The sequence below is a fragment of the Dunckerocampus dactyliophorus genome, chromosome 2, assembly GCF_027744805.1.
Source record: "Dunckerocampus dactyliophorus isolate RoL2022-P2 chromosome 2, RoL_Ddac_1.1, whole genome shotgun sequence".
Lineage (NCBI taxonomy): Eukaryota > Metazoa > Chordata > Actinopteri > Syngnathiformes > Syngnathidae > Dunckerocampus > Dunckerocampus dactyliophorus.
The window spans coordinates 21,393,467-21,421,451 of NC_072820.1; the positions used below are offsets into that span (position 1 = coordinate 21,393,467).

The 27,985-nt window shown below is 43.1% G+C and overlaps 1 protein-coding gene across 3 annotated transcripts in view; it reads right to left on the reverse strand.

Annotated features, from left to right (window-relative positions):
- The window catches only part of kirrel1b (kirre like nephrin family adhesion molecule 1b), a 107,201-nt gene extending 80,450 nt beyond the window's left edge, over window positions 1-26,751 (reverse strand). For all 3 annotated transcript variants that reach the window (XM_054760560.1, XM_054760570.1, XM_054760551.1), the window contains exon 1: window positions 26,538-26,751. In XM_054760560.1, the coding sequence (XP_054616535.1) occupies window positions 26,538-26,583 (46 nt within the window). In that variant the 5' untranslated portion in view covers window positions 26,584-26,751. The remainder of the gene's footprint in view (window positions 1-26,537) is intronic.
- Between the last annotated feature and the right edge of the window lie 1,234 nt (window positions 26,752-27,985).

Below are 27,985 nucleotides of genomic sequence, written 5' to 3' on the forward strand. Positions count from 1 at the left end.
AATTAACCTGAGCATTAAACTTAAAAACTGAGCCAAACAAATGGTGTACTTAATTGGATTCAATTCTGGAGGAAACATACTTGGCAACTCCATCACCTTCACCTTCAGCTTTTTCAGCAAAGTACTCATCTTGGAGGTGTATTTTGGCTCTTTATCATGTTGGAAAACTGCCATGCATCCCAGTTTCCCAAGGGAGGAGGTCATGTTCCGCTTCACAATGTCACAGTACATATATATTACAGTACAATACATATATGTTAATCTTTCCCACAACGAACCGCAGCTTCGCACCAGCGCCGGCAGCACTCGTACAGTTCCGGACCGTGACCTTGCCACCACCATGCTTGACTGCAAGCCAAACACTATTACATTGATACTCACTTGTGTTATCAGCCATTGAGACAATACCGGTTGTGTGTGGATAGTAAATCTACCGTAATTTTCGGTGAATAAGCCGCTACTTTTTTCTTAAACTTTGAACCCTGCGGCTTATACAGCGGTGCGGCTAATTTATGACCATGTTCTAATATTGTGACATCTCCTTTACTTCAGACCTACTGCTAAGCGTTTAAATGTTATGCCACTCGCAAGTCAATGAGGAAATGGTAGCTCTTTCTTTGGCAGGAGCCAATCAAGAGCTATAAGGGAACTCACGACGAGCTTGTCGACCCATACCCATTGATAAGCTCGTTGTGGGTTTTCTCACTCATGATTGGCTCCTGTCAGATAAAGAGCTACCTGGTCCTCACAAATTCGTGCGCACCACAATATGCCATTTTATGATGTGGACATGTGCGGCTTATCCCGTGTGGCTTATATACTGTATGTACAAATCTGTTTTTTTCTCTAAATTTAGTGGGTGCGGCTTAAACACCGATGCGTCTTTTACACCAGAAATTACGGTATACTGCTACAAAAGCTGTACATTGACTACTCTAAAATAGGACTGTTGAGACAATATTTCTTCTTAGCCGACGACACACATACAAAGAACTGAAATCTGATTGGATGGAAGCTCAAACCAAAACAGACAATACAGGAAGTACCGCATCCAACCATAATCGATAGGAGAGAGAAAAGACCTTTGGGAACAATCACAGCGGTGCAGCAGTCAGTTAAAACACATAAAGACAGATTATTTTCATTCCCACTCTAACTACTCATCTCTCCGTCTGTTTTCCTCACCTCCCACTCTCTTTCTCTCCCTGCCTTTCTCCCTCGTTTCTCTGAAACAGTTTTAATTAGCTGCTAGCCTGAGGTCAACCTCTGCTCCTCTGCATGAGCACACAGACACACGCACACGCACACACACACACACACACACACACACACACACATTATGTGTTTAGGACTGTTTTCTCTATTTCATTCTACCAGCAGCAGACAAATGTGCCAATGCCTGGCTAAACATACTCACAGTGGATGTATTCACTTTGTACCGCAGTGCACGTACTGCAGTATTGTGTGCTTGCCTATAGGTGAAAGTGGGAGCACGCCAGGAGACTGTGTGCATCAAGCCCATATAAATCTAAAATGCCTGCACGTGTGCGTGGACTGCAGCCCCTGGAGGTTGCGGTGACATGCGACATTAAGAGTGACACAGAAAAAGAAGCATCTCACACACAAACACACACACACACACACACATATCCATCCTTCCTTCAAAATAAAAAAAAAAAATCCTCCGATTTGATGAATTTTTCAGTTAACTCTAAAACTCTTCAATGAGAGAAATTGTGTTTTTGTGCTGCAAGGAGACGACACAAACCTCAGTGGAGTTTCTAGCGGAGGACTCGCCTTTTTAACCACAACTCTTTACTCCCTGATGACGAAATCTATCTACCAATAGTGATGTTAAAAAATCAAGACATCCTAAGTCAATGACATTAATGGCGACCCCCTATGGGTTGTGGTCAAAATGCTTTATAAGACAAGCATACATGTACTACACATGTCCTCAAACTTTTAGCATCATTAGTAGGGCTGTCAAATGATTACAATTTTTAATTACATTAATCACGGTTTTCCAATTATAAACATTATTTATAATTTCCAATTATTTAATCATGATTAATCATCATGTCACACAGTGTCTGAAATATGCCAATTTTTACTGTATTTTATTGAAAGAAAGATAAATGACAGGGCAGGATTATATACAATTGTATGTATTAACAGCGCCGACATTTAAATCAAGTTAAGAGATGGCACACATGTCTGAAAATCTATTTCGCTAACACTGGTTTCTTTAATAGCAGAACATTTGAATCACACTTTAACCGTGATATTATTTGGAGGAGTTGCGTTCAAAAACACCACATCATTTAAGTTGAATTCATGTTTTGAGTGAATTTTCTGGGATTTCCTAGCATGCTTAAATGCAGCAAATTGTACTTCCGCTGTAGTGGCTGCCCTGGTGCATTCAGATGCCCATCTAGCTTCGTAATTGGGAGCTACATTTAATCACATGTTAACTTTAAGGAACAAAAGCGAATGGGCACTACTAAAACAGTCTTTTGTACAATTTTAAATTTTTTTAAAAATATATTGTCATTGTCATTTTACGTGTAAGTGTGATTTAAACAAGTATAGCAGCAAAAAAAATTAAATGCAGCCCGGTAAGTGGTGCTCTTTGAGCTACTAAAATAGGCTGGCTGGTGACACATGTGGTCCTTCGGTGCCACCTGATGCACACAGGCACCGTGTTGGTGACGTCTGATTTACACATGCTTAATAAAGACGTTGTTGTGATGTTCAGAGTGTCAGTGAGTGCATCTCGTGGTCTGTTTAGTCACAATGAGGAAGTGTCGTTGCAATGACGAATGGACTAGAGATGTGTTTGTTTAGAGTTGGAGCTACATACTGTATAAGGTAGTGATGAGTAGATGAGACCTCGTGAAGCGTTGCGGCACATTACCCAAACTATATCAATACTGTGTCGCTGTATTGCTCAATACTGACACCTGCTGGATGTTACAGAGTGCGCATCGCTGCCGTGACACATCAGACACATCGATTCCATCAACAGTCTCTAATTGTGTAGGGGTACATGCTGCCCTTGCAAGATAGAAGGTGCACGTTCGATCCCAACCATTGAGACTGTCTTTATTAAAGGGGACCGATTATGCTTTTCCTCTTTTCTGACCTATAAATGTTGTTACAGTGTTGTATTCTGGTGTTAAACAATGCCAACGCATCAGATAATGAGGTTTGCGCATTTGGAAGTGAGCCCTGAAAGCAGTTTTGGACGGCTCCGCACGCTGTGTTTTACAGACTTTTTTTTAACACTGAGTTCCGTTGACGTCAATGCAACCCGGACTTCCTTAAATCGGCATGCCCAGCACCCCCACTCTGCTTCACTCTGTTCACAATGTAAGCACGTCAAGCAATGGTGCAAAAGTGGTTGGAGTTGCTGATTCACCAAGAGACAAATATGCTCAACTATCAACGGCATTTCATACGAGACTGTTTTGTGAACATGGGCCTATACAAAGCTGGACTATCCGCCAAACTGTTGCCGAAGTTCGACGCCTTTCCAACGTTACTTGGTCGTGTTGAAGAGTCAGAAGAGTAAGCTGTAAGTAACAATTTGTCAGTGTCCTAACTGTGTTTATTTTGTGTAAGTAATCGGGCAAAAGGGATTCATCAGCTGTCCGGAAGTCCTCGGGAGCGCTTGGGAGTGTGACCAATCACAGCGGAGTGGGCTCGGTGGGAGGCGTACCTGGAGGAGGGCCGGGGCTGGAGTAAATTACACAGACCGTTCGGGCGAGAGTAGGGCTGGGCGATATATAAATATTTTCAAAATATTGATATTTACTTTAAGCACAAAATTAAAACCAACCACATCATTGATATCGATTTAGACTGAATTTGTGCTGTATCTCCCTCATCCCTGTATTCAGGAGGAGGGAGGAGGGGCGGAGCAGAAGCCCGGCGGCTCCAGTCGAAGCGACAGCAAGGTACAATGTGGAGGTACTTCGAATTCAGAGCATAAAAAAATATTTTTCACCACCTTGAAACTTGGCACAAACCTCAATACGAGGAACGTGTGAAGCTGCACGCTCCTGTTGCGTTCCTCATGAAAGGAAAAGCAAAGTGGTGTGCTATTATAAAGAGGTGTCCCATCACATTGCTAACATATGGTCCTTGGTCCTTCCAACAGTGGAAAAAATGCCTTTAAAAACCTGCTGAAAAGGATGGACTCGCAATGTCCAGCGAGCTTCGCAGTCACAATTATTTAGCACCACGAGCTGCACCACAAATGTACAAGGAAGTTAGACAGACACCCCTCTGTGGAGTTTGCATGTTCTCCCCGTGCGTGCGTGGGTTTTCTCCAGGTACTCCGGTTTCCTCCCACATTCCAAAAACATGCATGTTAGGTTAATTGGCGACTCTAAATTGTCCATAGGTATGAATGTGTGAGTGAACGGTTGTTTGTCTAAATGTGCCCTCCGATTGTCTGGCGACCAGTCCAGGGTGTACCCCGCCTCTCGCCCAAAGTCAGCTGGAATAGGCTGAAGCATACCCGCGACCCTCGTGAGGATAAGCGGCATAGAAGATGGATGAGTTAGACAGACAGTTGCTAAGCCTGATGCAGTTGACAGTTCCTGGCACAAAATAAGGACATGCTTGTGTCTTCTAAAAATGTTAACCTAAAAAATACTACTCTTCATTTTAAAGTATGTTTGAGTTGCTGACATATTAAAATTTCCTCTTAAAATGGGCACTCCTTCATATCTAGTTGTTTTGTTATTAGCTGAGGATTAGAGCATAGCTAAAGGTTTGTTATAAAAAAGATTATATTTCTCTTTTTCTGCATTTATTTCAAAAGGAGAATAGCCCTCTTTATTTTATAGGCTATTTTTAGATGAGATTTTTTATGCGCATCTTGCATGAACCTTTAAAAGTTCAAAAAAGGTATTAAGTATTTATTTTAATAAAACAACTTGACACGCATATATGGCTTTGATTTTGTCTAAACTCGCTTTTCTTAAAAAATATTGAGATATATATCGTATATCGATATTCAACCTAAATATACCGGGATATGAGTTTTGGTCCATATCGCCCAGCCCTAGGCGGGTGGCAGGAAACACTGCAGAAAGAGGTGCAGGATCTAGAAGGCTTTCTGTGCGGGTTATCGTGTGAAGCTGCTCTATGAGAGTCAAGAACTCTATACAAACGCCTGAAAATTTGTATAATAAGTCCCATTTAAAAAAAAAAAACACGTTTGTAATGGAGGATTGGTCGGGCCCAGTCTGAACCATAATGTTCGGAGCCAAAATGTTGTGTCAGTCTACTACTGACTGCTGACAATATAGTTGAGACACTCAAATTCAGTGACTATACACCAGGGGTCGCCAACGTTTTTTCTTGTGAGAGCTACTTTTAGAAAATGAAAATGGCCACGAGCTACTCATTTTTGTAGAAATGATTTTCATACCTTATTTCAACCCAAACAAAACAAATATGCTTGTTTTACCAAAACATTCACAAAATGCTGGTATCCACAACTCACATTTTATGTTTCAGAATACTTTTCTTTCTAGTGTTCTTTCATTATTAACTGAAAGCCTGAATGAAAAGCAGGCTTGCGGGTCCCTCATGTGGTCGTGGGGGGCTACTTGGTGCCCGCGGGCACTGTGTTGGTGACCCCTGCTATACACAATAATATTTAAATTATTTGTATTATTTGATTATGTTAATCCAAGTTTAAAATAGCTTTAATATCTTTCAATTATATAATAAATAATGGCAATGCGTGTCATAACTCGGAAATCAAAATGAAAGTGTTGTGAATGTGATGCGCCTATCGTCTTTAAGGCAGGGAAGAGTTTTTTATATACTTGTAAGTTTTCATTCAAGAAAAAGTCAAACCAAAACCAAATCAAGTATTAAATTAATTTAGTAACAACTACCTCTGAGGAAGTAGTAAAATGTTTATATACTGTATCAATGAGGATTGATGAGGTGCTTTTCTTTGGTAGGGCAATTCTGTAAAACAAATACAACATTTAACCTGCGGAAAATAAGACAAATATTTTCAAGTAAGAGTCACTGAAATGTAGATGAATTCTGTCAGCTCAAGAGGAGATGAACTGTTTCAGAGGGACGGGATGAAATAAGGAATTTTAAAAAATTAAACCAAATGGCTTATTTGCCTATATAAAATCACTAAATGGTCCCACACGGTGAAAATCTTTATTTTCTTTAAGTCTACAGTACGTGTTACACTGAATTCAATGGAAGAATTGTGCTTCAAAAGATTTGTTGTTATTTCACCCCGATGACGGAAGTCAGACTCGCTTCCTTATAAACGCACTTTGGCGCCTCACATACAGGCGAAACAGCAACTGTTTCGGCCACGTGACTTTTTCTTAAAGCGATACGCGCATCGACATGAGATTCCTCTCTTTGAGCTCGACACATGCGCTGACGCGTCGATGTTCCCGAACCCATCACTAATATATGGTGTTGGAATTGCCCTGTTGTTGATGTGTTCAGGTAAGAATTACGTTGTAAAAGAGTGTCAGACTCGGTGTGACTCTATGGGGAGCTTCACTTTGCCGCCGTCTGTCGTCATAAAAGAGAGACGTGGCTTGCCATGATGCATATGCATTAATTACGCAAAAAAATGTAATGTAACTAATGAAATAAATTAGTTACCGCCATTAACGTGCTATTTTTGACAGCTGACAGTGGCATACAATGATGGCATAGGGATGCTGCGTAAGGTGCCCCGCTGGACGAGTGCCACTCAAATTTTTGTTCAGGCTACTGTACCAACCTATGCTGCTGTCTTACAGAACCTCATGTACAGATACATGTGTAGGTTAACATGCTCTGTAAGTTGCTCTGTTAGTCCCACTTGCAAAGAAGATTTCTTTGACGGTGGCCATGTTTTTCAACCAATCTTGCTCAAATTTTACACACGTGCTTATCAGTCCGCTGACTTTGTGTACCAGATTTGGTGTTGATTCGGCCAAACATCCGTAAGTTACAGTGAGCATTTTGGAGAGCAGCGCGTTGAGCTGTGTGAGAAATTTCAAGTCAAACTTTGGGGTTTGATCACATCGTATTTGTCAGCACCTGCAACCCGGTAGAGCTGCATGCTTTAACTAATGTGCACCCAGTTGTGTGCATCGGTTCAGGAGTAGAAGAGTTAGATTATACAATCAAAAACATATCAATCAATCTATCTATCTATCAGTGGCACAGTTGCTTCAACAGCTACACAGAGTTTCATGTAAAATGGTTGAATATTTTCTATGTAATCCTTTTAACCAACTAACCAAAAGACTGTCATCAAAGCAATGGTGCATGCCATGTACCCATCCATCCACCAACTGACTATAATGATGCGTTCATTACTGTGGCAAAATGGAACACTGTCAGGACTAGCTACAGTAAAAGGAATGGGCATGGTCTTGTTTTTGCCCAAAGAACCCATGACTAGCATGAGTAGTTAACAAGTTAGCATGGTGACTAATTGGAGGTGCATGCTGCCCAGGCAATGAGGCTAAGGTCTATTGTGTCGCTCTCATTCCAAACAGCGTTGACTTCCTTTCGGGATCATAAGACGAGGCATCATTGTGAGCGGCATGATGTCAGGAGGGACATGGGGCTCGATGGATGAAAGAGTGAGGGTGGGGGTGTGTGGAGAGTTAATTTAGGTCGACAAACAAACAGGAGGCCGTCGGCATTGTAAGCGCTCCCTTGTTGAACATTAAGTCACTCCTCAAAGGTCACTGTGACAGTCAGGCCGGCGACAAATATATCGGATGCCCCCCACCCCACGCAAGACCTGACGCCCACCCTCCCCCACTTCTGTTTCTTGTCATTTCCTGTCCCCCCACTCCTCCTTTTAATGGAATGCATGGCATTTCCTCCCTGTTCTCCTCTTCACTCCATTCTTCATCATACCTCCTCTTCTTTCTGTAATGAAATGTAAACTTTGACATTTTGTCAACTTCTTGTCCGGGGGCGGCGGCTTTTAGCGCGGCGAGGCCGACGAGTCACTTGGGCAAAGCCCGACCCCTCGCCGCCTTTTTTGCTCCCTCCTCTTTGCTCATTTCATTCAACTCGCTGATAATCTGCTTTCACCTCCATTGTTTGCAGCCGCTGTGCCCCCATTCCACATTCTCACTCCTTATTCATTATCATCATTCCTGCTGAAGTTCATTGATAAGGTCGAACCAACTGGCAGCCCCCACCAACCCGACCCCTGTCCCTGGGGCTTCATATTCCAGCCTCCACAGCTTGAATCAATGGCATTTTCACTGCTAATTCTGCAGCTCTGCATCAGTACCCAAAGACTCCTCCATCACTTCAACACACCCCTCCTTGCGTGCTATGAATATTCAAATGTGGTTTATAATGCTGTTTTTTTCCCAAGTGCATTGACACACATGAGCGGGGGGGTTGACTCACTCCGAAATGAGATTTTTCACCATTTTTGTACAATATTTAAGTGAGGCTTTACTGTGGGGGTGTAAAACATCTTAGCTTTGTGTTACATGTGACAAAGCAAAATATATATATACTGTATATATGTGTGTGTGTGTTATAATACAGTGTTTCCCACAGGACTGCAATCTATTTGTGGTGTCCAATTTGCATAATTGGCGCATGTGCATGTAATTTTTATGGGTGTGCGTGGGAGACAAAATGTGAGCAAAAGCAAAGCAAAACAAATGTTTACAAATCCAAATGAACTTTCTTCTATTCTTGTAATGTTTTTTGTAATGTCACGAGCAACACAGAGCCTGCTTTTAAATTGGGTGGGGGTGCAGGGGTACAGAATGCATGGTGTGAAATATGCCAATGTTTACTGTATTTTATGAAAAGAAAGATAAATGACAGGGCATGAAATGTATGTATTAACATCTCCAAATGAACTGAAAATTTAAATCAAGCTGAAAGATACCACACGTTTGAAAATCGACTTGCCAAACACTAGTGTAGTAGTACAGTATATCCATCCATCCATCCTCTATGCTCATTATCCTCACTATCCTCACTAGGATCGTGGGTATGCTGACTTCCCAGTCGCAGCTGACTTCAGCCAATCGCAGGGCACATATAGACAAACAACCATTCACACTCACATTCATACCTATGGACAATTCTCCAATCCACGTCTCCAATTAACCTAACATGCATGTTTTTGGAATGTGGGAGGAAACCGGAGTACCCGGGTAGAACATGCAAACTCCACACAGACGGAGATTCCAACCCACATCTTCCCGATCTCCTGACTGTGTGGCCAACATGCTACCCACTAGGCCACCGTGCGGCCCTGCAGTAGTCTAGTAAAAGAATATTTGAATCACACTTTAACCATGTTATATTATCCGAATTTTTTTTTCACGTAATAATGGAATAAATTAGTTACCAATGTTACTGTGCTATTTTTCACAGCCCTAATTTTTTAACATTTTTAACGCCGACCAGCTCCATTCCCAGGTGGTCCCATTATAATGTGTTTCTGACCAAGGGTCGAACAGGTAGCGCCAAATCTATTTGTGGCGGGCCGGCCACCAAGGTTAAATTAAAAAAATGAGCTGCGGGCTATAAATAAAACTTTGGACACCCCCGTTTTACTGTCTTTTACTACAAAGTGTCAGCTGGGAGTGATGGCATAAAATGAAATCACGTTAGATTTTTTAGGAGTTGTTTGTCTTCAGGTTTCGCTTTAAAAGACAAAGGGGAATGCTCTTCATTTCCCTCCCCCCCACCCCCACCTCCTTCTTTCAATTCCTCCATTCATCCCTCGCTACACATGGCACATCCAAAAGTTGGGTCACCATAGCAACAACTGCCATTTGTGAAAATTACCTACATCCCTCCCTGTTAAAAAAACAAAGTGTGTTTCCGCTGACATGGGGTGGCGGCGTGCGAGCAAATAAACCCCGTGGAAGATGTGAGGGGAATGAACAAGAGACAAGAGGATGGATTAGAAGCACAAAGACAAACACGGCGAGACGGGAAAAGACAGACACAAAGATAGGGCTGGCGAGGGCGGACAAAGAGAGGCAAACAGGTAGCGGGCAGGGAAGAGACGTGTGTCGCCATGGTAACACTGACAGAAGCCAGTTAAGGCAGAAAGAGAGGTGCTGCTGCTGCTGCTGGGGCGGGGGGGGGGGGTAGGAAGCTGGCCGTCTCCATGGCAACCGAGGAATCCTGAACCAAGGGAACACACAAGGGGAAAAAAAGCGGTCTTTCCTCGCATCCTAGCACCTCTTTGTATGCGTGTGTGGTGTTTATGGCGCATAGGACGTTTCTGTGATAGTGTGACTCGTCCCAGTCTTATCACACGTGTCAGACCAGGCCCGTTTCCAGCGCGGCGGCTGAGCCAATTTGAGCAAAGACAATCACATTCAATCGCGATAAGGCCTCGGTGGAAATCATGTCGCTTATCAGGCACTCCTAATTACTCCTCGGTAAACATGCCAGCATAGTTCGTCGCCGCGGAGCGCCACAGTGGCAACGTTGTGAGAGCAACACGGCCCCCGAGGCGGAATGGGATGAAATTAGTCAACTTGTCTGACCCCCCCCAATGTGTTGAATCGCAATTAGCGAATCAACAAACCCACAGCGAGACCTAGCTAATGCTTTAGAGGAGGTAATGGCTAGCTAACGACACGGGAGCTTAAAATGATCAAAATAGCAACTTTCCTTGTCTCCATTCTGGGTTACAGTATTGAGGTGAGAAACACTATTGAATTCAAGAAACATCTCATGTGAAAACAGGAAGGTGGTGGTGGTTGAGCTCGATGCCACATCGTTTCTCTGTGGACAGTCGTCAGGAATCACATCTTCAGTGACGGTAAAAGTAACCTTAAATGTTCATTGTTTCATTCATTATTTATATGTATTTTGAGAAATTTCTAGTTGTTTTCTGCATGTAAAACTAGAATTGAACTGATTAATTGCATTTACATGAATTCTTATGGGAAAAATGTATTCGGTCCATTTCAGTTAGAGTCAGACTTTCTGGAACGAATTAAGAACACTAACACCTAACCACACGGACACCACTTCCTGTTTTGCCATGATTTATTTCCTGAATTCAATGTTTCTCACCTGAATAATCCAAATAGAATCCAAATAGAGCAACAGAAAGTTTCGAGTGGCAGCATTTTGATAAACACGGTGAAAAACACTATTGAATTAAATTGATTTCAAGAAATAACTCATGACAAAACAGGAAGATGGTGTCTATGCTATGTCTTGCTGCTACATCGTGTCTTTAGGAACACTCAAATCAAGAATCACATGTTCAGTGAAGGTAAAAGTAACCTTAAATGTTCAGTTATCCCTTTCATTCGTCATTTAAATGCATTTAGAATTGTTTTATACGGGATACATAGTTGATTTCTGGTTCTGGTTGCCATGTTAACAAGCTAGCTTGTTTATTAGAAGCTAACGACGTTTTGTGATAAAAATACATTAAGAACACAGTTGGACTCACGCAATACATTAATAACATGACAAGGCACGCAACATAAAATGTGTATAAACTGGGGCAAAATTTTGGCATCAATTTTCTACGTTAACTGAAACGACGCTAACCGGGGCAGATGCTAACCGGGTTTCCATTGTAATACAAAACAATGAATTTGAGCTACGTCTAGTCTAAGATGCCAAGAAGCACAATGAAATACTTTTAGATACGTTACTATGTCTTAGCTTAACTAGCTACTGTACAAAGCGCAGACGTTGATCATATTGCTCCTTAGCACAGGTACATGATGGCAAATCCTACCTTTCGTTGGCATATTTACCACCATGTCGGCTCATTAATGCACACTCAAGACATAATTACTATATTTCCAGCAGCATAATTGCAGCGTGCGGCAGATGGCTGTCGGCTAACTGGCTCACAGTTATGCCTAATAGCTATTTGCTATCGATGTAAAACAGGCAAACGCTTGGCTGGCCAGCAGCTATAGCTTAAAATAGACAGCTGTCCTGTGTGGGCTCAGCCCGAGTTTGGATGGCGGCCGCGCGCGCCTCATTATCCGCAGCAGCCAGTCGGCCGCGCACGCATCGGCCGTAAAAGCAAGTCCAGGAAGAAAAGTGATTTCCCATTTTATGTCTGACTGCGCCGCCGTTCGATGCAAAGAGAAAGAAAAAAAAAGGTTAATTTATGCAGGAGGAACTAGCCCGCGTTATGGCGGATTATAATGACCGTTCCTTCTGGAAAATAATTAGCCTAGCGAGGTGGAGTGCAGCAAGCAGAAATGATTAATGAGTGCGTGTCACATAACCGTGCTTCAGAAAGACTGTTTACAAGGCAGGAAGATCCACCAGAGACGTTTTTGTCTGCGTTTTTATCTTGCGACTCACCCAGGGAAGGAGAGAGAGAGGGATATTCCTGCTCAAACAAGAAAACTAATTACAGGGGATTAAGTGTGTGTACGGGGAATAGTGAGGAAAATCTCTCCCAAAACCTTTTGTTCCCAAACATTCATTCCTCTCTGCAGCTGCAAAGTGTGCTACATCGCACCAAAGACGGCTTTTAAGAAACCAGGCAGGAAGCGTTAATGACTTGCACTGAGCAGGGTTTCTGCTACATGTAATTGATCGTGGCGCACCGCCACGGCAAAATAAAACCGTTTTGTTTTTTTTTAAACAATGTTAAAGTAATATATTGTATAAATGGATATATATATATGCTATATACAGTGGTGTGAAAAAGTGTTTGCCCCCTTCCTGATTTCTTATTTTTTTGTATGTTTGTCACACTTATACGTTTCAGATCAAACACTTCACACTTCACACCACTGTAGATACACATGTACATTATGATTTGTACACGTTGACCACAATTACTTTGAAAACAATTTAAAATATTATAAAAATGTGACTACTGCACTTTATTTTAATAAACATGCACTGGATTCTCCTCTCTGCCTCGTTGGCACTTGCGTGTGTGTGTGTGACCCGTCTCGTGTTGATGTTCACTTTGTTTCTTATTATTGTGAGAATAAAAAATAGTGTGTAAAATGTGGAGTCAATTGACAACAGCTTGGAACAGGCTAAGCTTATCTATGCCAGCGTATGTGATGACTCACGTTTCAATCTCATTCGACTTTCTCGCATCTTTGTTTACACATTTTGCCTCGCTCTCACTTCCTCTCTGGCAGCAGCTAGCTTGACTTAGACTTAGACAGACTTTATTGATCCCCAAGGGAAATTGCTTGGTGACAGTTGCTCAATTGAAGAAAAAAAGACAAACACTATTAAATAAATTGCAATGCAATATGAATAAAATATAATGAAATAAAAATAATATAAGAGAAATCAAAAGAACAAAAGAGTATAAGGTAAACAAGATTAGCATATTTACAAATAGTATGTAGAAATATGGTAAATGCAAGTAAATTTACACTTTATACAAAGCGCAATAATGTTGTGAATTATCTTTTATAGGCAGGTGAGGTACAGTATTGTAGAGTTGTATGGCGTGTGGAATAAATGAAGTCCTGTAGCGCTTACTGTGGGAACAGAACTGGAGGAGTCTGTTGGAGAAAGCTAGCTCGTTTTTGTCCCACGGGTGAGCTACAAGTGGCTATCACATTCATCGGGTACGTGCTAACTTACTTTTTAAAGTGTCACTTATCTTGCTCTCTTGTTATCATTGTAATACTTATGCATTGTCTTCAAAACACTAGTTGTGTGTCTAAGTTGTTCAACATAAACCCGTAGTGTGTCCAGCTTTAAGATAGTGACGCTATCACAGGGATTGCAAACAGACAGCGTGCATGCTAGCAGTAGCTCGCCAGCTGATGTTGAGTAGTTCACCAAAGAATAAAAGTGCTGCTGTCTTCCAACATTTGCCGTTTACCAACCACAAAAGCCCATCCAAATCAGGGTTGTTTTTGATTCTAGCGCCCAGTACTCTGGTGTCTCACTTAACAATGTCCTCCTTACTGGTCCCGATCTAAATAATACACTCATAGGAGTTCTTCTCCGCTTTCGGACAGAGAGCATAGCTGTCATGGCAGACAAACAGCAAATGTTCCATTGTTTGTATGGTGCGTGAGGTCCACCGTAACTTCCTCTGTTTTCTGTAGCATAGGGACAATGATGTAAACAAGGAAGTTATTGACTATCGCATGAAAGTCCATGTATTTGGAAACTCACCGTCTCCTGCTGTTGCTGTTTACAGACTGCACAAGGCCATCACAGCAGGTGCAAAAGATTATAGAGCAGGTACAGTAACATTTTTGGAGAGGAACTTTTATGTGGATGATGGCTTGATCTCGACGGTTGAGACTATAGACTTGCTCCAAAGAACACAGGCTTCACTTGCCGAATACAACATGTGCCTGCATACATTTGCTTCTAACTCACAGGCAATTATGCAGGCCTTTCGCCCCTAAGATTGCGCACCGCTTGTTAAAGACTTAGATCTAGGTGGTGTAGAAACACAATCACAGCAAAGTCTTGACCTCATTTGGGAAGTAAAGACAGACACATTCACCTACTCAGTAGCCACCGCGAACACTGCGCAGTGTACTGTCTTCCATTAATAGTGTCTTTGATTCATTGGGCCTATTAGCACCTGTCACAATCCGAGTGTAGCTCGTCCTGTTTCGCACCGCCCGCACCGGGGCTCGAGAACAGGACCTTCGTAATGGGAGGCGAGAGTGCTGACCACACAGCCAAAAGCCCAGCCTGTCGACCGCGTGTTCAGCACAGCTCTTAAGGCAGAGGGAGTGAGGTTTACCAACGTACACTTGCACAGCCTCACAGGCTGGCATCCGTTACACGAGGAAGAGCTCTACTCAGAGAGCTCACTTCAGAAGGTTCAGATTGGGACACACCTCTTACAGAGGAAAAACAAAGCAAATGGGAAACATGGAAAGATTCCCTTCAGAACTTAAAAGAAGTACATGTTCTTAGAACCTCCACATCTACCACCACAAGTAAAGCAACGCACAAAGAACTTTGTCTATTTTCAGATGCTTCAACCAAGGCAATAGGAGCTGTGGCCTACCTTAGTGTGGTTCAAACAGATGGCAAAGTACAGACTGGATTCATAATGGACAAGGCAAAGCTTGCTCCCCTGCCAGAACCTACAATGCCAAGATTTGAATTGTGCAAAGCCATCTTGGCAGTAAAAATGGCTGATCTCATTCAGGATCAGCTGGACTTACGTTTTGATGCAGTGCGCTTTTATACAGACAGACCAGTACTGGTACTGGTACTGACAAAGTAGTACTGGGCTACATCTGTAACGAGTCAAAGATATTCCACACATACAGTATGTCCACAATAGAGTACAGCGCATCCGCCAGTCCACAACCCAGCAGACCATGCATCAAGGTCAGCAGCTCAACTCCAAAAGTACACATGGCTCACTGGACCATCCTTCATCCAACATCCTTCTGCAGCGACAACACAAGTAAGTGGAATGTTTCACTTGATTGAACCAGACAAAGACTCCGAAATTAGGCCACAAGTCAAACCTTGCGCCACTTACCTCCAAGTACTCGGCAGTAAACGCTTTGAGCACTTTTCCACCTACAAGTCCTTATTCAGCGCAATAGCAAATCTCATCCACATTGCAAAATCCTTCAATGGCACTAACCCCAACAGTAAATGCAAAGGCTGGCACAAATGCCACCTGCTTCGTACACCAGAGGTGATGGGTCAGACAAAAAATGTCATCCTCAAAAAGACACAATGGGCCCACTTTGACAGAGAACTTTCTGCCCTTAATGCCAGCAAGCTTATCCCAAGACAGAGCCCCCTGCAAAAGCTCAGTCCAATCTTACCAACTGGTCTCATTTCTGTTGGAGGTTGACTCAGACACTCAGAGATTGAGAACTTTGAAGAAAGCCCAGTAATTCTCATGTGTCCCCTCTGCTTTACTCGTAACCACCTCGAGCTAGGAAAGCACCAAGGTCGTCACCTGACATAAGGAGCAATCAGAGATGCAGGGCTTTGGCTTTAGGTGGCAAACGACTAGTCAACTCAGTAATCCACAAACGTATTACATGCTGCAAACTACGTTGAAAACAAAGAACAACAAAGTGTGGTGGATCTACCACCCGAACGCCTCAGAGCACGTCCACCTGTCACTTACGTCGGTCTCGATCTCTTCAGGCCTTGGACTATAACAACAAGGCGTACCGGTGCGGACAAGCTGAAAATAAGTTGTGGGCCATCATGTTTACCTGCATGAGCGCGAGAGTTGTACATGTCAAGGTAACTGAATCTCGAGACACGTCCAGCTGCATAAACACCTTTCACCGCTTCTTTGCACTAGGAGACCCTGCCAAACAGCTGCTCTCTGATCGTGGCACCAATTTCGTTGGCACTTCAAAGGAACTAGGAATGGACAGGTACCTAAAAGACCAAGGTTGCAGCTGGGAATTCAATCCGACACACACCTCTCACATGGGAGGATCTTGGGAGATCCTACACTCTACGCTGCTACAAAATAAAGTACAACTGACTCACAAAGTGTTGTGCACACTCATGGCCGAAATTACAGCCATCATAATCATCAGAGCCCCTATCCCCCTAATCACACAAAAGTCTTGCTCTCTACTCCCACCCGGAGGCTTCCTGGACCTTTCTACCAAGCAGTGGAGATGGGTCCCGGCTCTTGCCAATCGGTTCTGGACACACTGGAGGCTAGAGTATTTGCCCACACTACAGAAATGGACTGTATCCCACAGACACAGGTTGGTGACCTAGTTCTGCTTAAAGACAAGCAGGTCACACGTAACAGTTGGCCCATGGCGAGGGGCACTGCCACATTCCCAGGCAAAGACCACCAAGTAAGGAAGACGTGGAGGCATCGGATAAAGGCTCTGTAAAGACATTTATGCTGCTAGTTACTGAAGTTATTCTTCTCATGCAAAAGGACTGAATGTATAATGTTTGTTAATTATAGTGGCCTCATTGAGGCCAGGCGGAGAGTGTGCTCTCCTTATGTCATTTTTCTCAATAAATAAGTTCATGGGTCTAAATAAGTAATCCTAAAAATATTTCTATGTTGTTAAAAGTGATTAGAAGTTGTTTAGATTAATAATTCATGGTTCAATAGTATTGCTAAAATGTACTTCCCGTTCCCGATGACGTACTTCCGGTTTTTGCCAGTGAAAAAGATTGCTTGCAAGAGACTGTATGAGACTGAGTTAGATGCCATCCACGTTGAATTATCACACACGAATGCCATAAGTTTAATTACATTATAGTTTATTTAGATGGATTTGGATATCAATGCTTTCTTTGCCAAAATGTTATTGAATAAGCTTGAAGTAGTTTGTGTTGAGATGGAGTTTATTTTCTGTCATTACAATTTTCACCACATATCCATGAAGACAATTAAACACTGCATTTGAACTCCAAGGTCTTCATTTGTGGTTTAGCTCGGTGTCTCCAACATCTTTGTTGAAAACACTACAGTATTTTATAAATGTTCTATTCAAACATAAGGCCTGTATTGAATGACAAATGAGCACACTAAGTGGAGATTTGTAAATGCTTTGAAAATAAAGTGCAATTTAAATGTTGCTAGTCGCATAAAACACAAATAGATCTCCTCTCCTTTCTTTTTGTCAAAGTAGCTTTAATAGTGCTGCAAGTTGGCTTCACCTACGCTATTTGGTTAATTGTGTTATTTTGAACTAAAAATATATATTATGACACAATTCATTTTCCATGCATTTGTATTACAGCGTTCCCTCGCTCTATCGCGGTTCACCTTTCGCAGATTCGCTGTTTCGCAGAATTGTTTTAGTGCTACTTTTTTTTAAAATGACAACGTATGAATGCTGTTACAGGCCGAGACTGGCCCTTTAAGAAGAATTGTATTGTGGGAAATTGAGTGTCTATCTCTTCCCTCTCTCTGAGTCCTGATTGGCTGTAGACCATTGTCAATTAATCTCCTTTGTGCCGTCCTGCCATGTCTCCTGTGTCATCGCTAGCTTGCTTGCTTGCTACCTAAATGAATCTTAGGTACCTCTGCAGCAATATGTCTTAACAAGAATACAAAAACACTACAGTACAGCGGAACGGCACCAGGATGAAAAGGCACAGTCACAGGAGTGAAATATGCGTGAGTGACTTAATACTTCCTTGTGTTGATCATTAAGGTTGATCTTTAAAATTCAAACTAAGGCTTGAACTTTTTTGAGAGTGTTTAAACAAGAGAGAAATGTCAGAAAATGTTATTGCCTGTCTGAGAAAAGTGCATTAAGTGTTTTACAGCCTTAAAACAGCCTTAAAACATATACACGATAAACGAGGGAACACCGTAATTTAAAACGAGCATCAATTTAAATGTAGGTTTGCGTCAAATAGTGCAAAATTTTGTACTTTTGCACTAGTCACAACGTACTACTTGACTAAAAAGGTCGGGTAACAAAAGGAGGCTGCTGCCTGCTCTGTATTTTTACTTTACTGTGAACACGCCAATTAACACCACTGTTCAGTCGCCATAAGTCGCCGGGTGCTTGTCTACAAAAGCAAGTAACCATGATGGCTGTAGGCAAACTCTTGATGTTTTTTTTTTATCAACCCTGCAAGATGCCAGTAGCTGCATTTGAAGTATCATGCGTGGTCAGTATCAAGCTCTGCATGGGCTTTAAAATGTTGCTGTGTTGGTGTGAAAGTCAAACATGTTCCACTTGACGTACTGTTGTTCACAATGAACCCATCAGCATTATTAATGTTGACTCCTCAATGCTACTACAACATTGGTTCATGTGTTGTGCAATATACTTGTTATTAAATGACAATGTGGTCAAAAAGAGATATATTATCATTTCTGTGCCTCATTTTGGTGCTGAATAAAAGCAGACTCAGCCACCTGCGACAAGTAATTGAAGGTGGTATTGTGCAAGTAACGTCTTGGAAGTAATATAGCATCCTGACAGATGCAAGCAGTTCACAATGCCCGCCTGACAAAGGACTTCTTCCAGAGGAATAACCCCACTCTTTTGGACCATCCTGCATGCTCCCCTGATCTAAATCCAGTTGAGAACATTTGGGGATGGATGGCAAGAGAAGTTTACACAAATGGACATCAGTTCCAGACAGTGGATGCCCTCCATGAAGCCATCTTCACCACCTGGAGCAACGTTCCCACTAGCCTCCTGGAAACACTGGCATCAAGCATGCCCAAACCAATTTTCGAGGCGAATAACAAGAATGGCACAACTACTCATTACTACTCAGTACTTTTTTGGAAATTCTATTCTATTTTGGGGGGGCTCCGGGGGGGTTTTGAGCTATGGTCTTAAACTTTTGATCAGCTGATGAACAGCCAGTTTAGGTTTAATGCTTTTTTGCAATAAATTGCATACTCAAAGAATTTTTGAATTTTGAAGCTCTACTTAGAACCTCCTTAAGATCCAACAGTGCAAAATGTAAATTGTAAAATGTATGACAGTTAGGACTGTCACTTAAAACACTTAAAACATCGCCTGTACAGTTCATAAAGGCTTTAAAATGGCGTCAGTTTGACCCTGGAATGGACGAATCCCCTTCACATTACAGTATTTCCTATGGGTTTACAGGTTCAGCTATAATTTTGATGACAAGAGTTCTGAAAGAAGGGCCGTTATGGAGTCATGAGTCCTATCAAAGTCCACAAGCTCGTTAAGGCTGACGTTTAATCGATTCATGGCTTATTTGTCTTTCACGCTGATGACTTAACGGGAGTCCTGCAGGCGACTGACAACATGCGACAGGCAATGACATGTTCTGACTAAGAAACTAATTACATTTTCAATTAACTCTCGCCCATTTAATTAATTTTAACTGCAGTCAAAAAGTACGTCTCTGATAGCCTTCCTACAAATTTCCTTCAAGTCGTCTTCCGTTGCTACGGTAACGCTGTCTCCCGCTCTCTCCCTGTGGTACACCCCCACTTTCCCCTCTCCTCCAGCGGCTGGTTGCATGGTTGCTATGGAAACAGAGTTATTTAAAAGAAGAGGAAAGAAATTATCTTTTTTTTCCCCACAACACAGACGCTCGCCTTCTGCTTCCTCCATCACATGCACACACACCATGAACCCTGCAAGGTGGATTACACACCAAAAAACCTTAAGGGGTTCAAGGTTAGCGTTTAACAAATTTAACACAATCACAAATGTGTGACACCAAAAACTACCTGGACCCCCCCAACCCGCCTTTCTCTGCCACCCCTGGGGGCCGCCCCTGTATCAGGCGTCACCAAGGGGAGATAGTGTCACCAATCCACCATACTCTTCGTTCCCAGAACCCCCTTCACCTCGCTTCATCGGGTGTTGACAAGCCAAGCTGTCCCCTCCTGATAGTCATCAACGTCATGTTAAAACGCACTAACATCCGCAAACACAGGGTGGGCGGTGATGAATCCCGGTCCTCATCATATCTAATCGCGTCATCCATCGCCATTTAGAACCACCAAAAGGAAGTGAAGGGAGGTGGGCGACAAGATTTCTTCAAAAAAAGGGGGAATGGGGGGGGTAGAAAAAAAACGATGTCGTGACGGAATGAAATGGTTGGCTTCCACAAGTTCAATTACAGATAAGGGAAATAAGGCCTCCGTGGGACTGACTGCAAGGTGCTAAATGTTGAGTTCCAGTGAACGATAGCGGCCGTGCGGGGTGTGGAAAATGAAGATTAGGAGTGTTACATGTTGCCTTTCTGCAAGACGGCTGATGAAATGTTACAAAGTTTGTTCGTTAGCCGCGACTGTCTTCCATGGTAAGACGACTTCAAATGCAATGACACGCTCGCGTGTACGCCACTTAATTCAATTGGTCCAGAGATAACGGTTATGCTTTTTGAGGATAAATGCTTTAAATATAACATCGCACGCTACGCATTACCAAACAGATCAAAGCAAAAAACTTGATTGTCTTCAACTTGCCACATTATTCTCGTCGTGTTCTTCTACATACAGTGGATCCCTGCTTTTTGCAGGAGTTCCCTTCCATGCCTACCAGTGTCGTGTCTATTTTTAACACACAGCTCACTCCTCCCCTCCAAAACCTCCTGCTAGCTTGGCTTTGTTGTTCCCTGATTTCGGATCAATATTTGCATTGAAAGTGACTATTCTAATTATTAGATTAGATTCAGCTCCAGAACCCTGCCCTTCTCTCTTCAATTGCCATTGTTCACTAGCAACGGAAGCTAACAAGCTAAATGCTAAATATGCCTCACACACTTATTCAACACACTTTCAATAATGAACTGTATAGGTACGCACCACTAATAAATGATAGTGATGATGATAGAACAGATGAATGGGAGTCAAGGAGCTAGCGTGTCTCACAGCAACTATGGTGTGTTCGAGGACCGCCAAACAAATGCGAAAAAACATTATCAGTGAAGCAAAGACATAAACATGGACTTTTTCAATGGTGGTACATACTGTATATGCTCTACAAGTTACTTGTATTATCATGTATTCCTAAAGTGTTACCAGCTTTTACGTTTGTGCGGCGTCGCAATTTCGGAAACACAGGTGTGAGTCAACGACTGAAAGCTGATGAGACTCCAGAGTTGAGAGTTGATCCAGCCCGCGTCCACACAACATGACTGAGAGTCAAGCACGCTAGCCAGGAAGTTCCCAACCCACTGACCAGTGCGGCGCTTGAGGCATCAGGGAGTGAGGTTTACTTAACATTGTGGCACTGAGCTGTCATGAAGTACAACGAGAACGCAATGCAAGTGAAGGAAGCCATCGTTAGGCTGAACAAATAACAAAACAACAGTCGAGAACGTTCTAGAAAAGGTGCGTATCGTTGTCAAAGTCGACTATTAGAGAGATGCTTTCACTGCAGCCTGCTTCACTTGCTGCTTGTTCGTGGCTTCCCTTTTGCCTTCAGTGTGTGCAAAACATGCTATTCATTTGAGCTTAAGACTTGGACAATATTCAATGTCTTTGCCTTCAAAAAGTCCTGAGTTGCTTTCCCAGAGGTTTCGGGGTCATTATCCATCGAAAATGCGAAGCTCCATCAGTTTTGCAGCACTTAGCTGTGCATTTACATTCACGTTTTCATGGTAGATTCTGGTCAGCAACGTTTCACCAATCTTTTCTACAGTATTCTAAACTTCTGTTTGACTTCTGGCTTGAGTCACAGGGAAAAGCAATTCAGGACTTTTTGAAGGAAACAAAATTGCATAGTTTCCCTTGGACGTGTCAGTAGCCTGATGGCAGCCTGTGAAGGCAGTGCAAACAAATGAAGGAGGCAGTGAAGGCATCACCTGGAAGGAAACTCACATTAATGAACTGAATGCAAAAACGCCACAATAAGAGTTGTGAGACAAACATATGTATGCGTATCATAACAGACTGCATCGACGGAACAAAACAAAAAAAATGGAGCACTTGCTTCCTTGCGGACACGCCACTGTTTCTGGCGCTGCATTACAAGTGCTAAACACACACACACACACACACACACACACACACTCACTATGCAGGGCAGAAACAAAAAGGGGAAAAAGCTGCTGATAGTGATCTCGTAAAGGATCCGATTGATTTAACAACTCCTCATTGTAATTCCTCAAGTTGTGTCTGAATGGATTTTTACGTGGGCGGTCCGTTCAGTGGCTCTGGCTCACCTCAGCGAGCACGAGGCGCTCAGACGGCAAGCAAATACTTTAAAGCAAGAGAGAGAGAAAGATGATACTGCTTTCTCTCTCTCTGCCGGCCTGTTTGTTGACATGAATCTTCACAAGCACTTTGATGCGCTTTGTGTACTCCATGGGTTTGTGATGGGGAGATCCTTTGAGGCTCTCCTCGCATCCTTAAGTCAACTTCTAAAAAAGAGAAGGGTGATTCCGGCCTTTTATCGCCTCCGGTTAAAGACAGAGGAGGAACATATTATTCCCTCTGGCGGTGCTGAGGACCACTGCATGGCAGCCACAATAGGAGGTGATGATGAAAGTCACTAAATCACAACATAAATCTCCGACTTCTTCACTCTGAGAGGCTCCTAAGATACCAAATTCCTGAGATAAAGACAAACATGTATTTTTTTGTGTTTATTGGGACATCCATCTCGTGGACAAGGCCAGCGGTCAGCTCATGTTTGCCTCCAGGCTGCAAACAACAGGTGGTTGCCATGACAACATGAGAACTAACCAAAGTGATGTAGCTGCTTGCATCCTCTGGTGTCACACGCTATGACATACCAGAGGATTTCTGCAGCAAAGAATCACGGCGACCACAAACTTTTCTGAAGCTCATGTTGGAAAAAATACGTTTCCACTAGTTTGGGTGCCAAGAACAGTGGTAGCGTACCTCTTGGGGCGGAGCTAGTGTTGATTGGTGGCCAAAGAATAGTCATTTCCACAATGGGACGTTCTGGAAATGACGTTCAATCAACAACATGCACTGTGTCTTCCGCCACCCCTTTAGGTACCCTTCAAATGAGCTTGGTACCTTAACACAAGGAGGTCTAAAAGGGTACAGATCAGATATTTTAACACTGGAAATGCAATCCAATACTCACAGAACATAACAGAGTCCAGCTAAGCCTTCTTCATACTTAGCGGTAATTTTGAGTGGCGCCCACACTCATTCTTGACCCAATTATAAGACGGCATTTCGAAATCCTAAAAACACGGGTTGGTAGTCTTGTATTTGGTGGTTTAGAGCTTTATACATCGATACCAGGTGGCGCCTGAAGACACCGCTCCCCAAAAGCGAGTCAGAGCCTTTCTTCCTGTCACACACATACACACAAAAGTGACTCGAGGACAAAGATAAACGTTGGGAAAAAGAAGTGTCTCAAAGGTTGTTAGCAAGAAGGAAACTGATGACGCCAATCAATGAAATCATTAAATGACTGCTGAATGTCCATCAGCTGAGAAATAGGACATCCACCAATTATTTCATTTTTGAAAAAGATTACAGTCGGCCCTTCTTTGTAGCACTTAATTGGTTCCAGACCCAACTGTGATAAATGAATTTCCGCGACATAGGATTCAATGTTATAAATGGAATATCTTCGTACTGTAGTTAGAGCACAGAAAACCAGTTTATGACTTTCTCAATATGGTTTTTTGTTACCCCCAGTGTGCAGAGACGAGGTGATGGAGTGCACAAATAAAGGTTCTTAATAGTGTAAAACAGGAGCAAACAAAAAGGCAACAGAGAAAAGGCTCTGTGAGAGAAAGTGCAGGTAGTCCAGGTAAGTAGATAGTTCAAGTGACAGCACTAATTAGGAGACGAGAAACATGAGTCGCAATGGCAATGAACCAGCGCCGCACATAAGACGGCGCTGGCCTTTTAACTGCCGCAAATGACAATTGACCTCAGCTGTCCGGCCACCAGGCGTGAAGCGGCTGTCTCCGCCACCACGCAGGAAGTACAGCTCGCCAAAATAAAAGCACAGGACAGGAAGAACTCGCTCCTGTCCTACGAAACATAACAGTTTTTAACATTAGAGCCCTGTAGACATGAAATAACACCCCTATAGCCACCTTTTCACTCCAATTATTCATTGTTTACAACACATTGCACAACTTTTAAGGTGCAGGGAATCGAGACGGCGGCTAGTGAGCAAGCTAGCGAGCTAATGAGTTAGCCTCGAATTAATTTCTTCTAAACGTAAGAAGCCTAAATTTTACTACTTCCACACGAAATGGGAAGACAACTTTTTTCACTCTATCAAGTCTGACATGCCATGGCTGACTTCATGCAGTGTTAAGGTAGAAGATAAGGTAATGTCTCAGTGTTTTGTGTCATTGCCACCGCCTAGTGATCACTACAATACTACTACAATACTACATATCACTTGTATTTTAATATGTTTTGAAATAGAAGTTTATTAATGAATTCATTTCTGAAAAAGGAGGTGCGAAGGAGCGATAATCGAACCATGACATTGTGAGGGACGACTGTACTGTCTTGACCCAATAACAAGACAGCATTTTGTCCTGAGGCTGAAAAAGACAGGTCGTCTTATATTTGGGCTCTTGACATCGAGAGGAGTTCAAGTATCTCGGGGTGTTGTCGATGAGTGAAGGAAGGTTGCCGTGTGAGAGTGACGGGCGGATCGGCGCCGCGTCTACAGTAATGTGGTCGCTGTACCTGAGTGTCGTGGTGAAGAGAGAGCTGGCAAAGCTCTCAATTTACGGGGCGATCTATGTTCGTACCCTCACCTACGGTCATGAGCTTTCGTTAAGTGACTTAAACAATGACATCGCACATACAAGCGGGCGAAATGTGTTTCCTACTTAGGGTGGCTGCATCTAAGAGATCGGGTGCGAAGCTTGGTCATCCAGGGGGAGCTCAAAGTAGAGCCGCTGCTCCTTCAAATTGAGAGCAGCCAGTTGAGTTGAGTTTTGTTATTTCACTGATATTCAAAACATGATTTTTTTTAGTAAGAAAAAGAAAAATCGGCTTATATTCGTGTCAATGTGGTACAGTATTGTTGTATGTCTTTCGGACAATATGACATGATAACGTAGAAGGCCTCAGAGGCCGGTTTTGGCCAGTTCTGTCCCTCTGGAACGTTGTCAAACTGGCTAAAATCTTGTTTGAATCTCCGTCTTGACTAAAAACTCAGGTCTTGGTTTGAAACACATGTGTGCTATCAGGTCCATTATTACCCTGTTCTTGGGCTGTCTTATATTTGGAACAGTTTTTCATTGTCCAGCACCTTTGTAGATCTTAGGCTGTGGTCGCACTTGGATTTCTATCCTCTCATCCTCTGGACCAAAGTAAAATAAAAAAGTGCATGAGGGCTGATTGCATTTTTATGATGGGATTAAAGGACATGTCCTCTCCAGGCCGTGTCGTCCTGCTTTATTTAGTAATTCTGATGATTCACCAGACGAACGTCACCATCACCAGAGTTGGTTTGAGCACAGCTGAACTCTGATCTTCCTTCTTGATCTTTGTTTCTTCTGTTAAACACGTCCCTCACTAACATTGCATCTATCTTCCTACTTTGGCCTCAAACTCACTGTGTGAAGACGTCAACAACAAAGACAACGCCGCCGTCTCCGAGCTGTCGCTGCATATCACCGTCTGCGGACCGCCACACCGTTAGCTGGCGGCGCCGCGGACCCAGGTGGTCAGCCAGGTACACAGACACACACACACACACACACACACACACACATACACAATTAAAGTGCATCACGCCACCTCCATTAATCACATCTGTCGGCTGCCTTCCTCAGTGCGTGTGCTCACACACGCGCACACACAAAGACTCTCACATTCATTGCACATCCATTTGCAGAGGTGGCAAGAGCACACCACTCTACCTGCATGCTAATGGATGTGTGTGTCTGCGTGTGCATGTGTGTGTTCTCTCATCAAATGAATCCAGTGTGACTCCAGTTAAAGCAAACGAGGCTGTGCGCGTGCACAACCAGCCATTCGCGCGCGAAGGTCACGCGCAACCCAAAACCACATCACGCACAGCACCTCCATGCTTCTCCAGCGCCACGTGCACGCGCACTTCCCAAAGACAAAAGAAAACAAGAAGAAAATAAACTTTGTAGATGTGTACGTGTGTGTGTGTGTGCGCGCGCGCGTGTGTGTGTGTTGAGCTCACCTGGCCTCAAAGTGAGGACCAAAGTTAGGATCCACAAAGGTGGCATGGTTCAGCCGAGCGCGTGCACGTTGGCACCATTAACTCCTGCAGGAATTTTCCCAGAAGACTCATGAGAGGGCAAAGAAGATTAATTTACTGTTTTTGTTGCTGAGGAAATACAATCATCATCTTTCTTCCTTTCCTCCTTCCTTCTTCTTCTTGCTGGTCTCCTCTCTGCTCGCATTGGAAGTGCACACTATTCTGCTCGCTCTGCACCCCCCACCCTCCACAAGCGAGCCCCCTCCCACATCCCTTACACTCGTGCGATCATCATCCTCGCCCCCCTCCCTCAACCCTCTCGTCTCCTCTCCAAATCTCTGTTTTGTACTGCATTATAGCGAGGAGCTCCCTCTGGCAGCCACTCACAGTACTGCGCTTTAAAGAGCGTTCGAATTCTCCATCAACAGTCGACGAATAATAAGAATCAACGATGCCACTGCTACTACTTCCAAGAATAATAAAGAATGCTTCTGTATTAATAGAATAAATCATTACGGTGTGTTGTGCAGCATAAAGCACAGCAAAAGTAGTACCAATTTTCAAAACTGTGTTCCACAGCGGAAGAAGATGCGAGCATCTTCATCACATACTGTACACATGAAAAATATAACGCCAAGCGTTTTGTGAGGTCTGATTTTTCTGAGGAGGCATTTTTGTGCAAACGTATTACTCTTTTGAACTAAGCGGAACTACGTTCCTCGCCACGGATCTCCGACCAGAACTGGACTCACGGGACCGATTGGGGGGGGTAAGTCACTGTTGCTGTAGTACACTGCTGATGGGGATGTCTTAAAATTTCATGACAAAAAATCCTAACTATTCTTTTAACTGAGGCGAGTGAGGCCTGCAGTTCTTTGGATGTTGTTGTGGGGCCTTTTGTGACCTCTTGGATGAGTCATCTCTGCGCTCTTGGGGTCATTTTGGTTGGCCGGCCTCTCCTGGGAAGGTTCACCACTGTTCCATGTATTTGCCATACGTGGATAATGGCTCTCACTGTGGTTGGCTGGAGTCCCAAAGCTTTAAAAATGGCTTTATAACCTTTTCCAGACTGATAGATCTCAATTAATCTCAGTTCAGTTGTGTTTTAACGGGGGGGGGGGTAATATTAAAATTTGTTTGATGATCTGAAACATTTAAATGTGACAAACATGCAAAAAAACGAAATCAGGAAGGGGGCAAACACTAGGGATGAGTGAGTACACCACTATCTGTATCTCTATCTCTTCACTCATCTAAATGATCTGTATCGTAGCTGTACTTGGTGTGGGCGGGGTATGAACAGGAAGTGGGCGTGGTTTAACCGGAAATAGGTGGGGCTTAAATTGGTAATTTATTTTAAATCTGAAATTGACATGGATTGATCAGAAGTTGCTATATTTATTGTTTATTATTTAGCTTTATGTGTACTG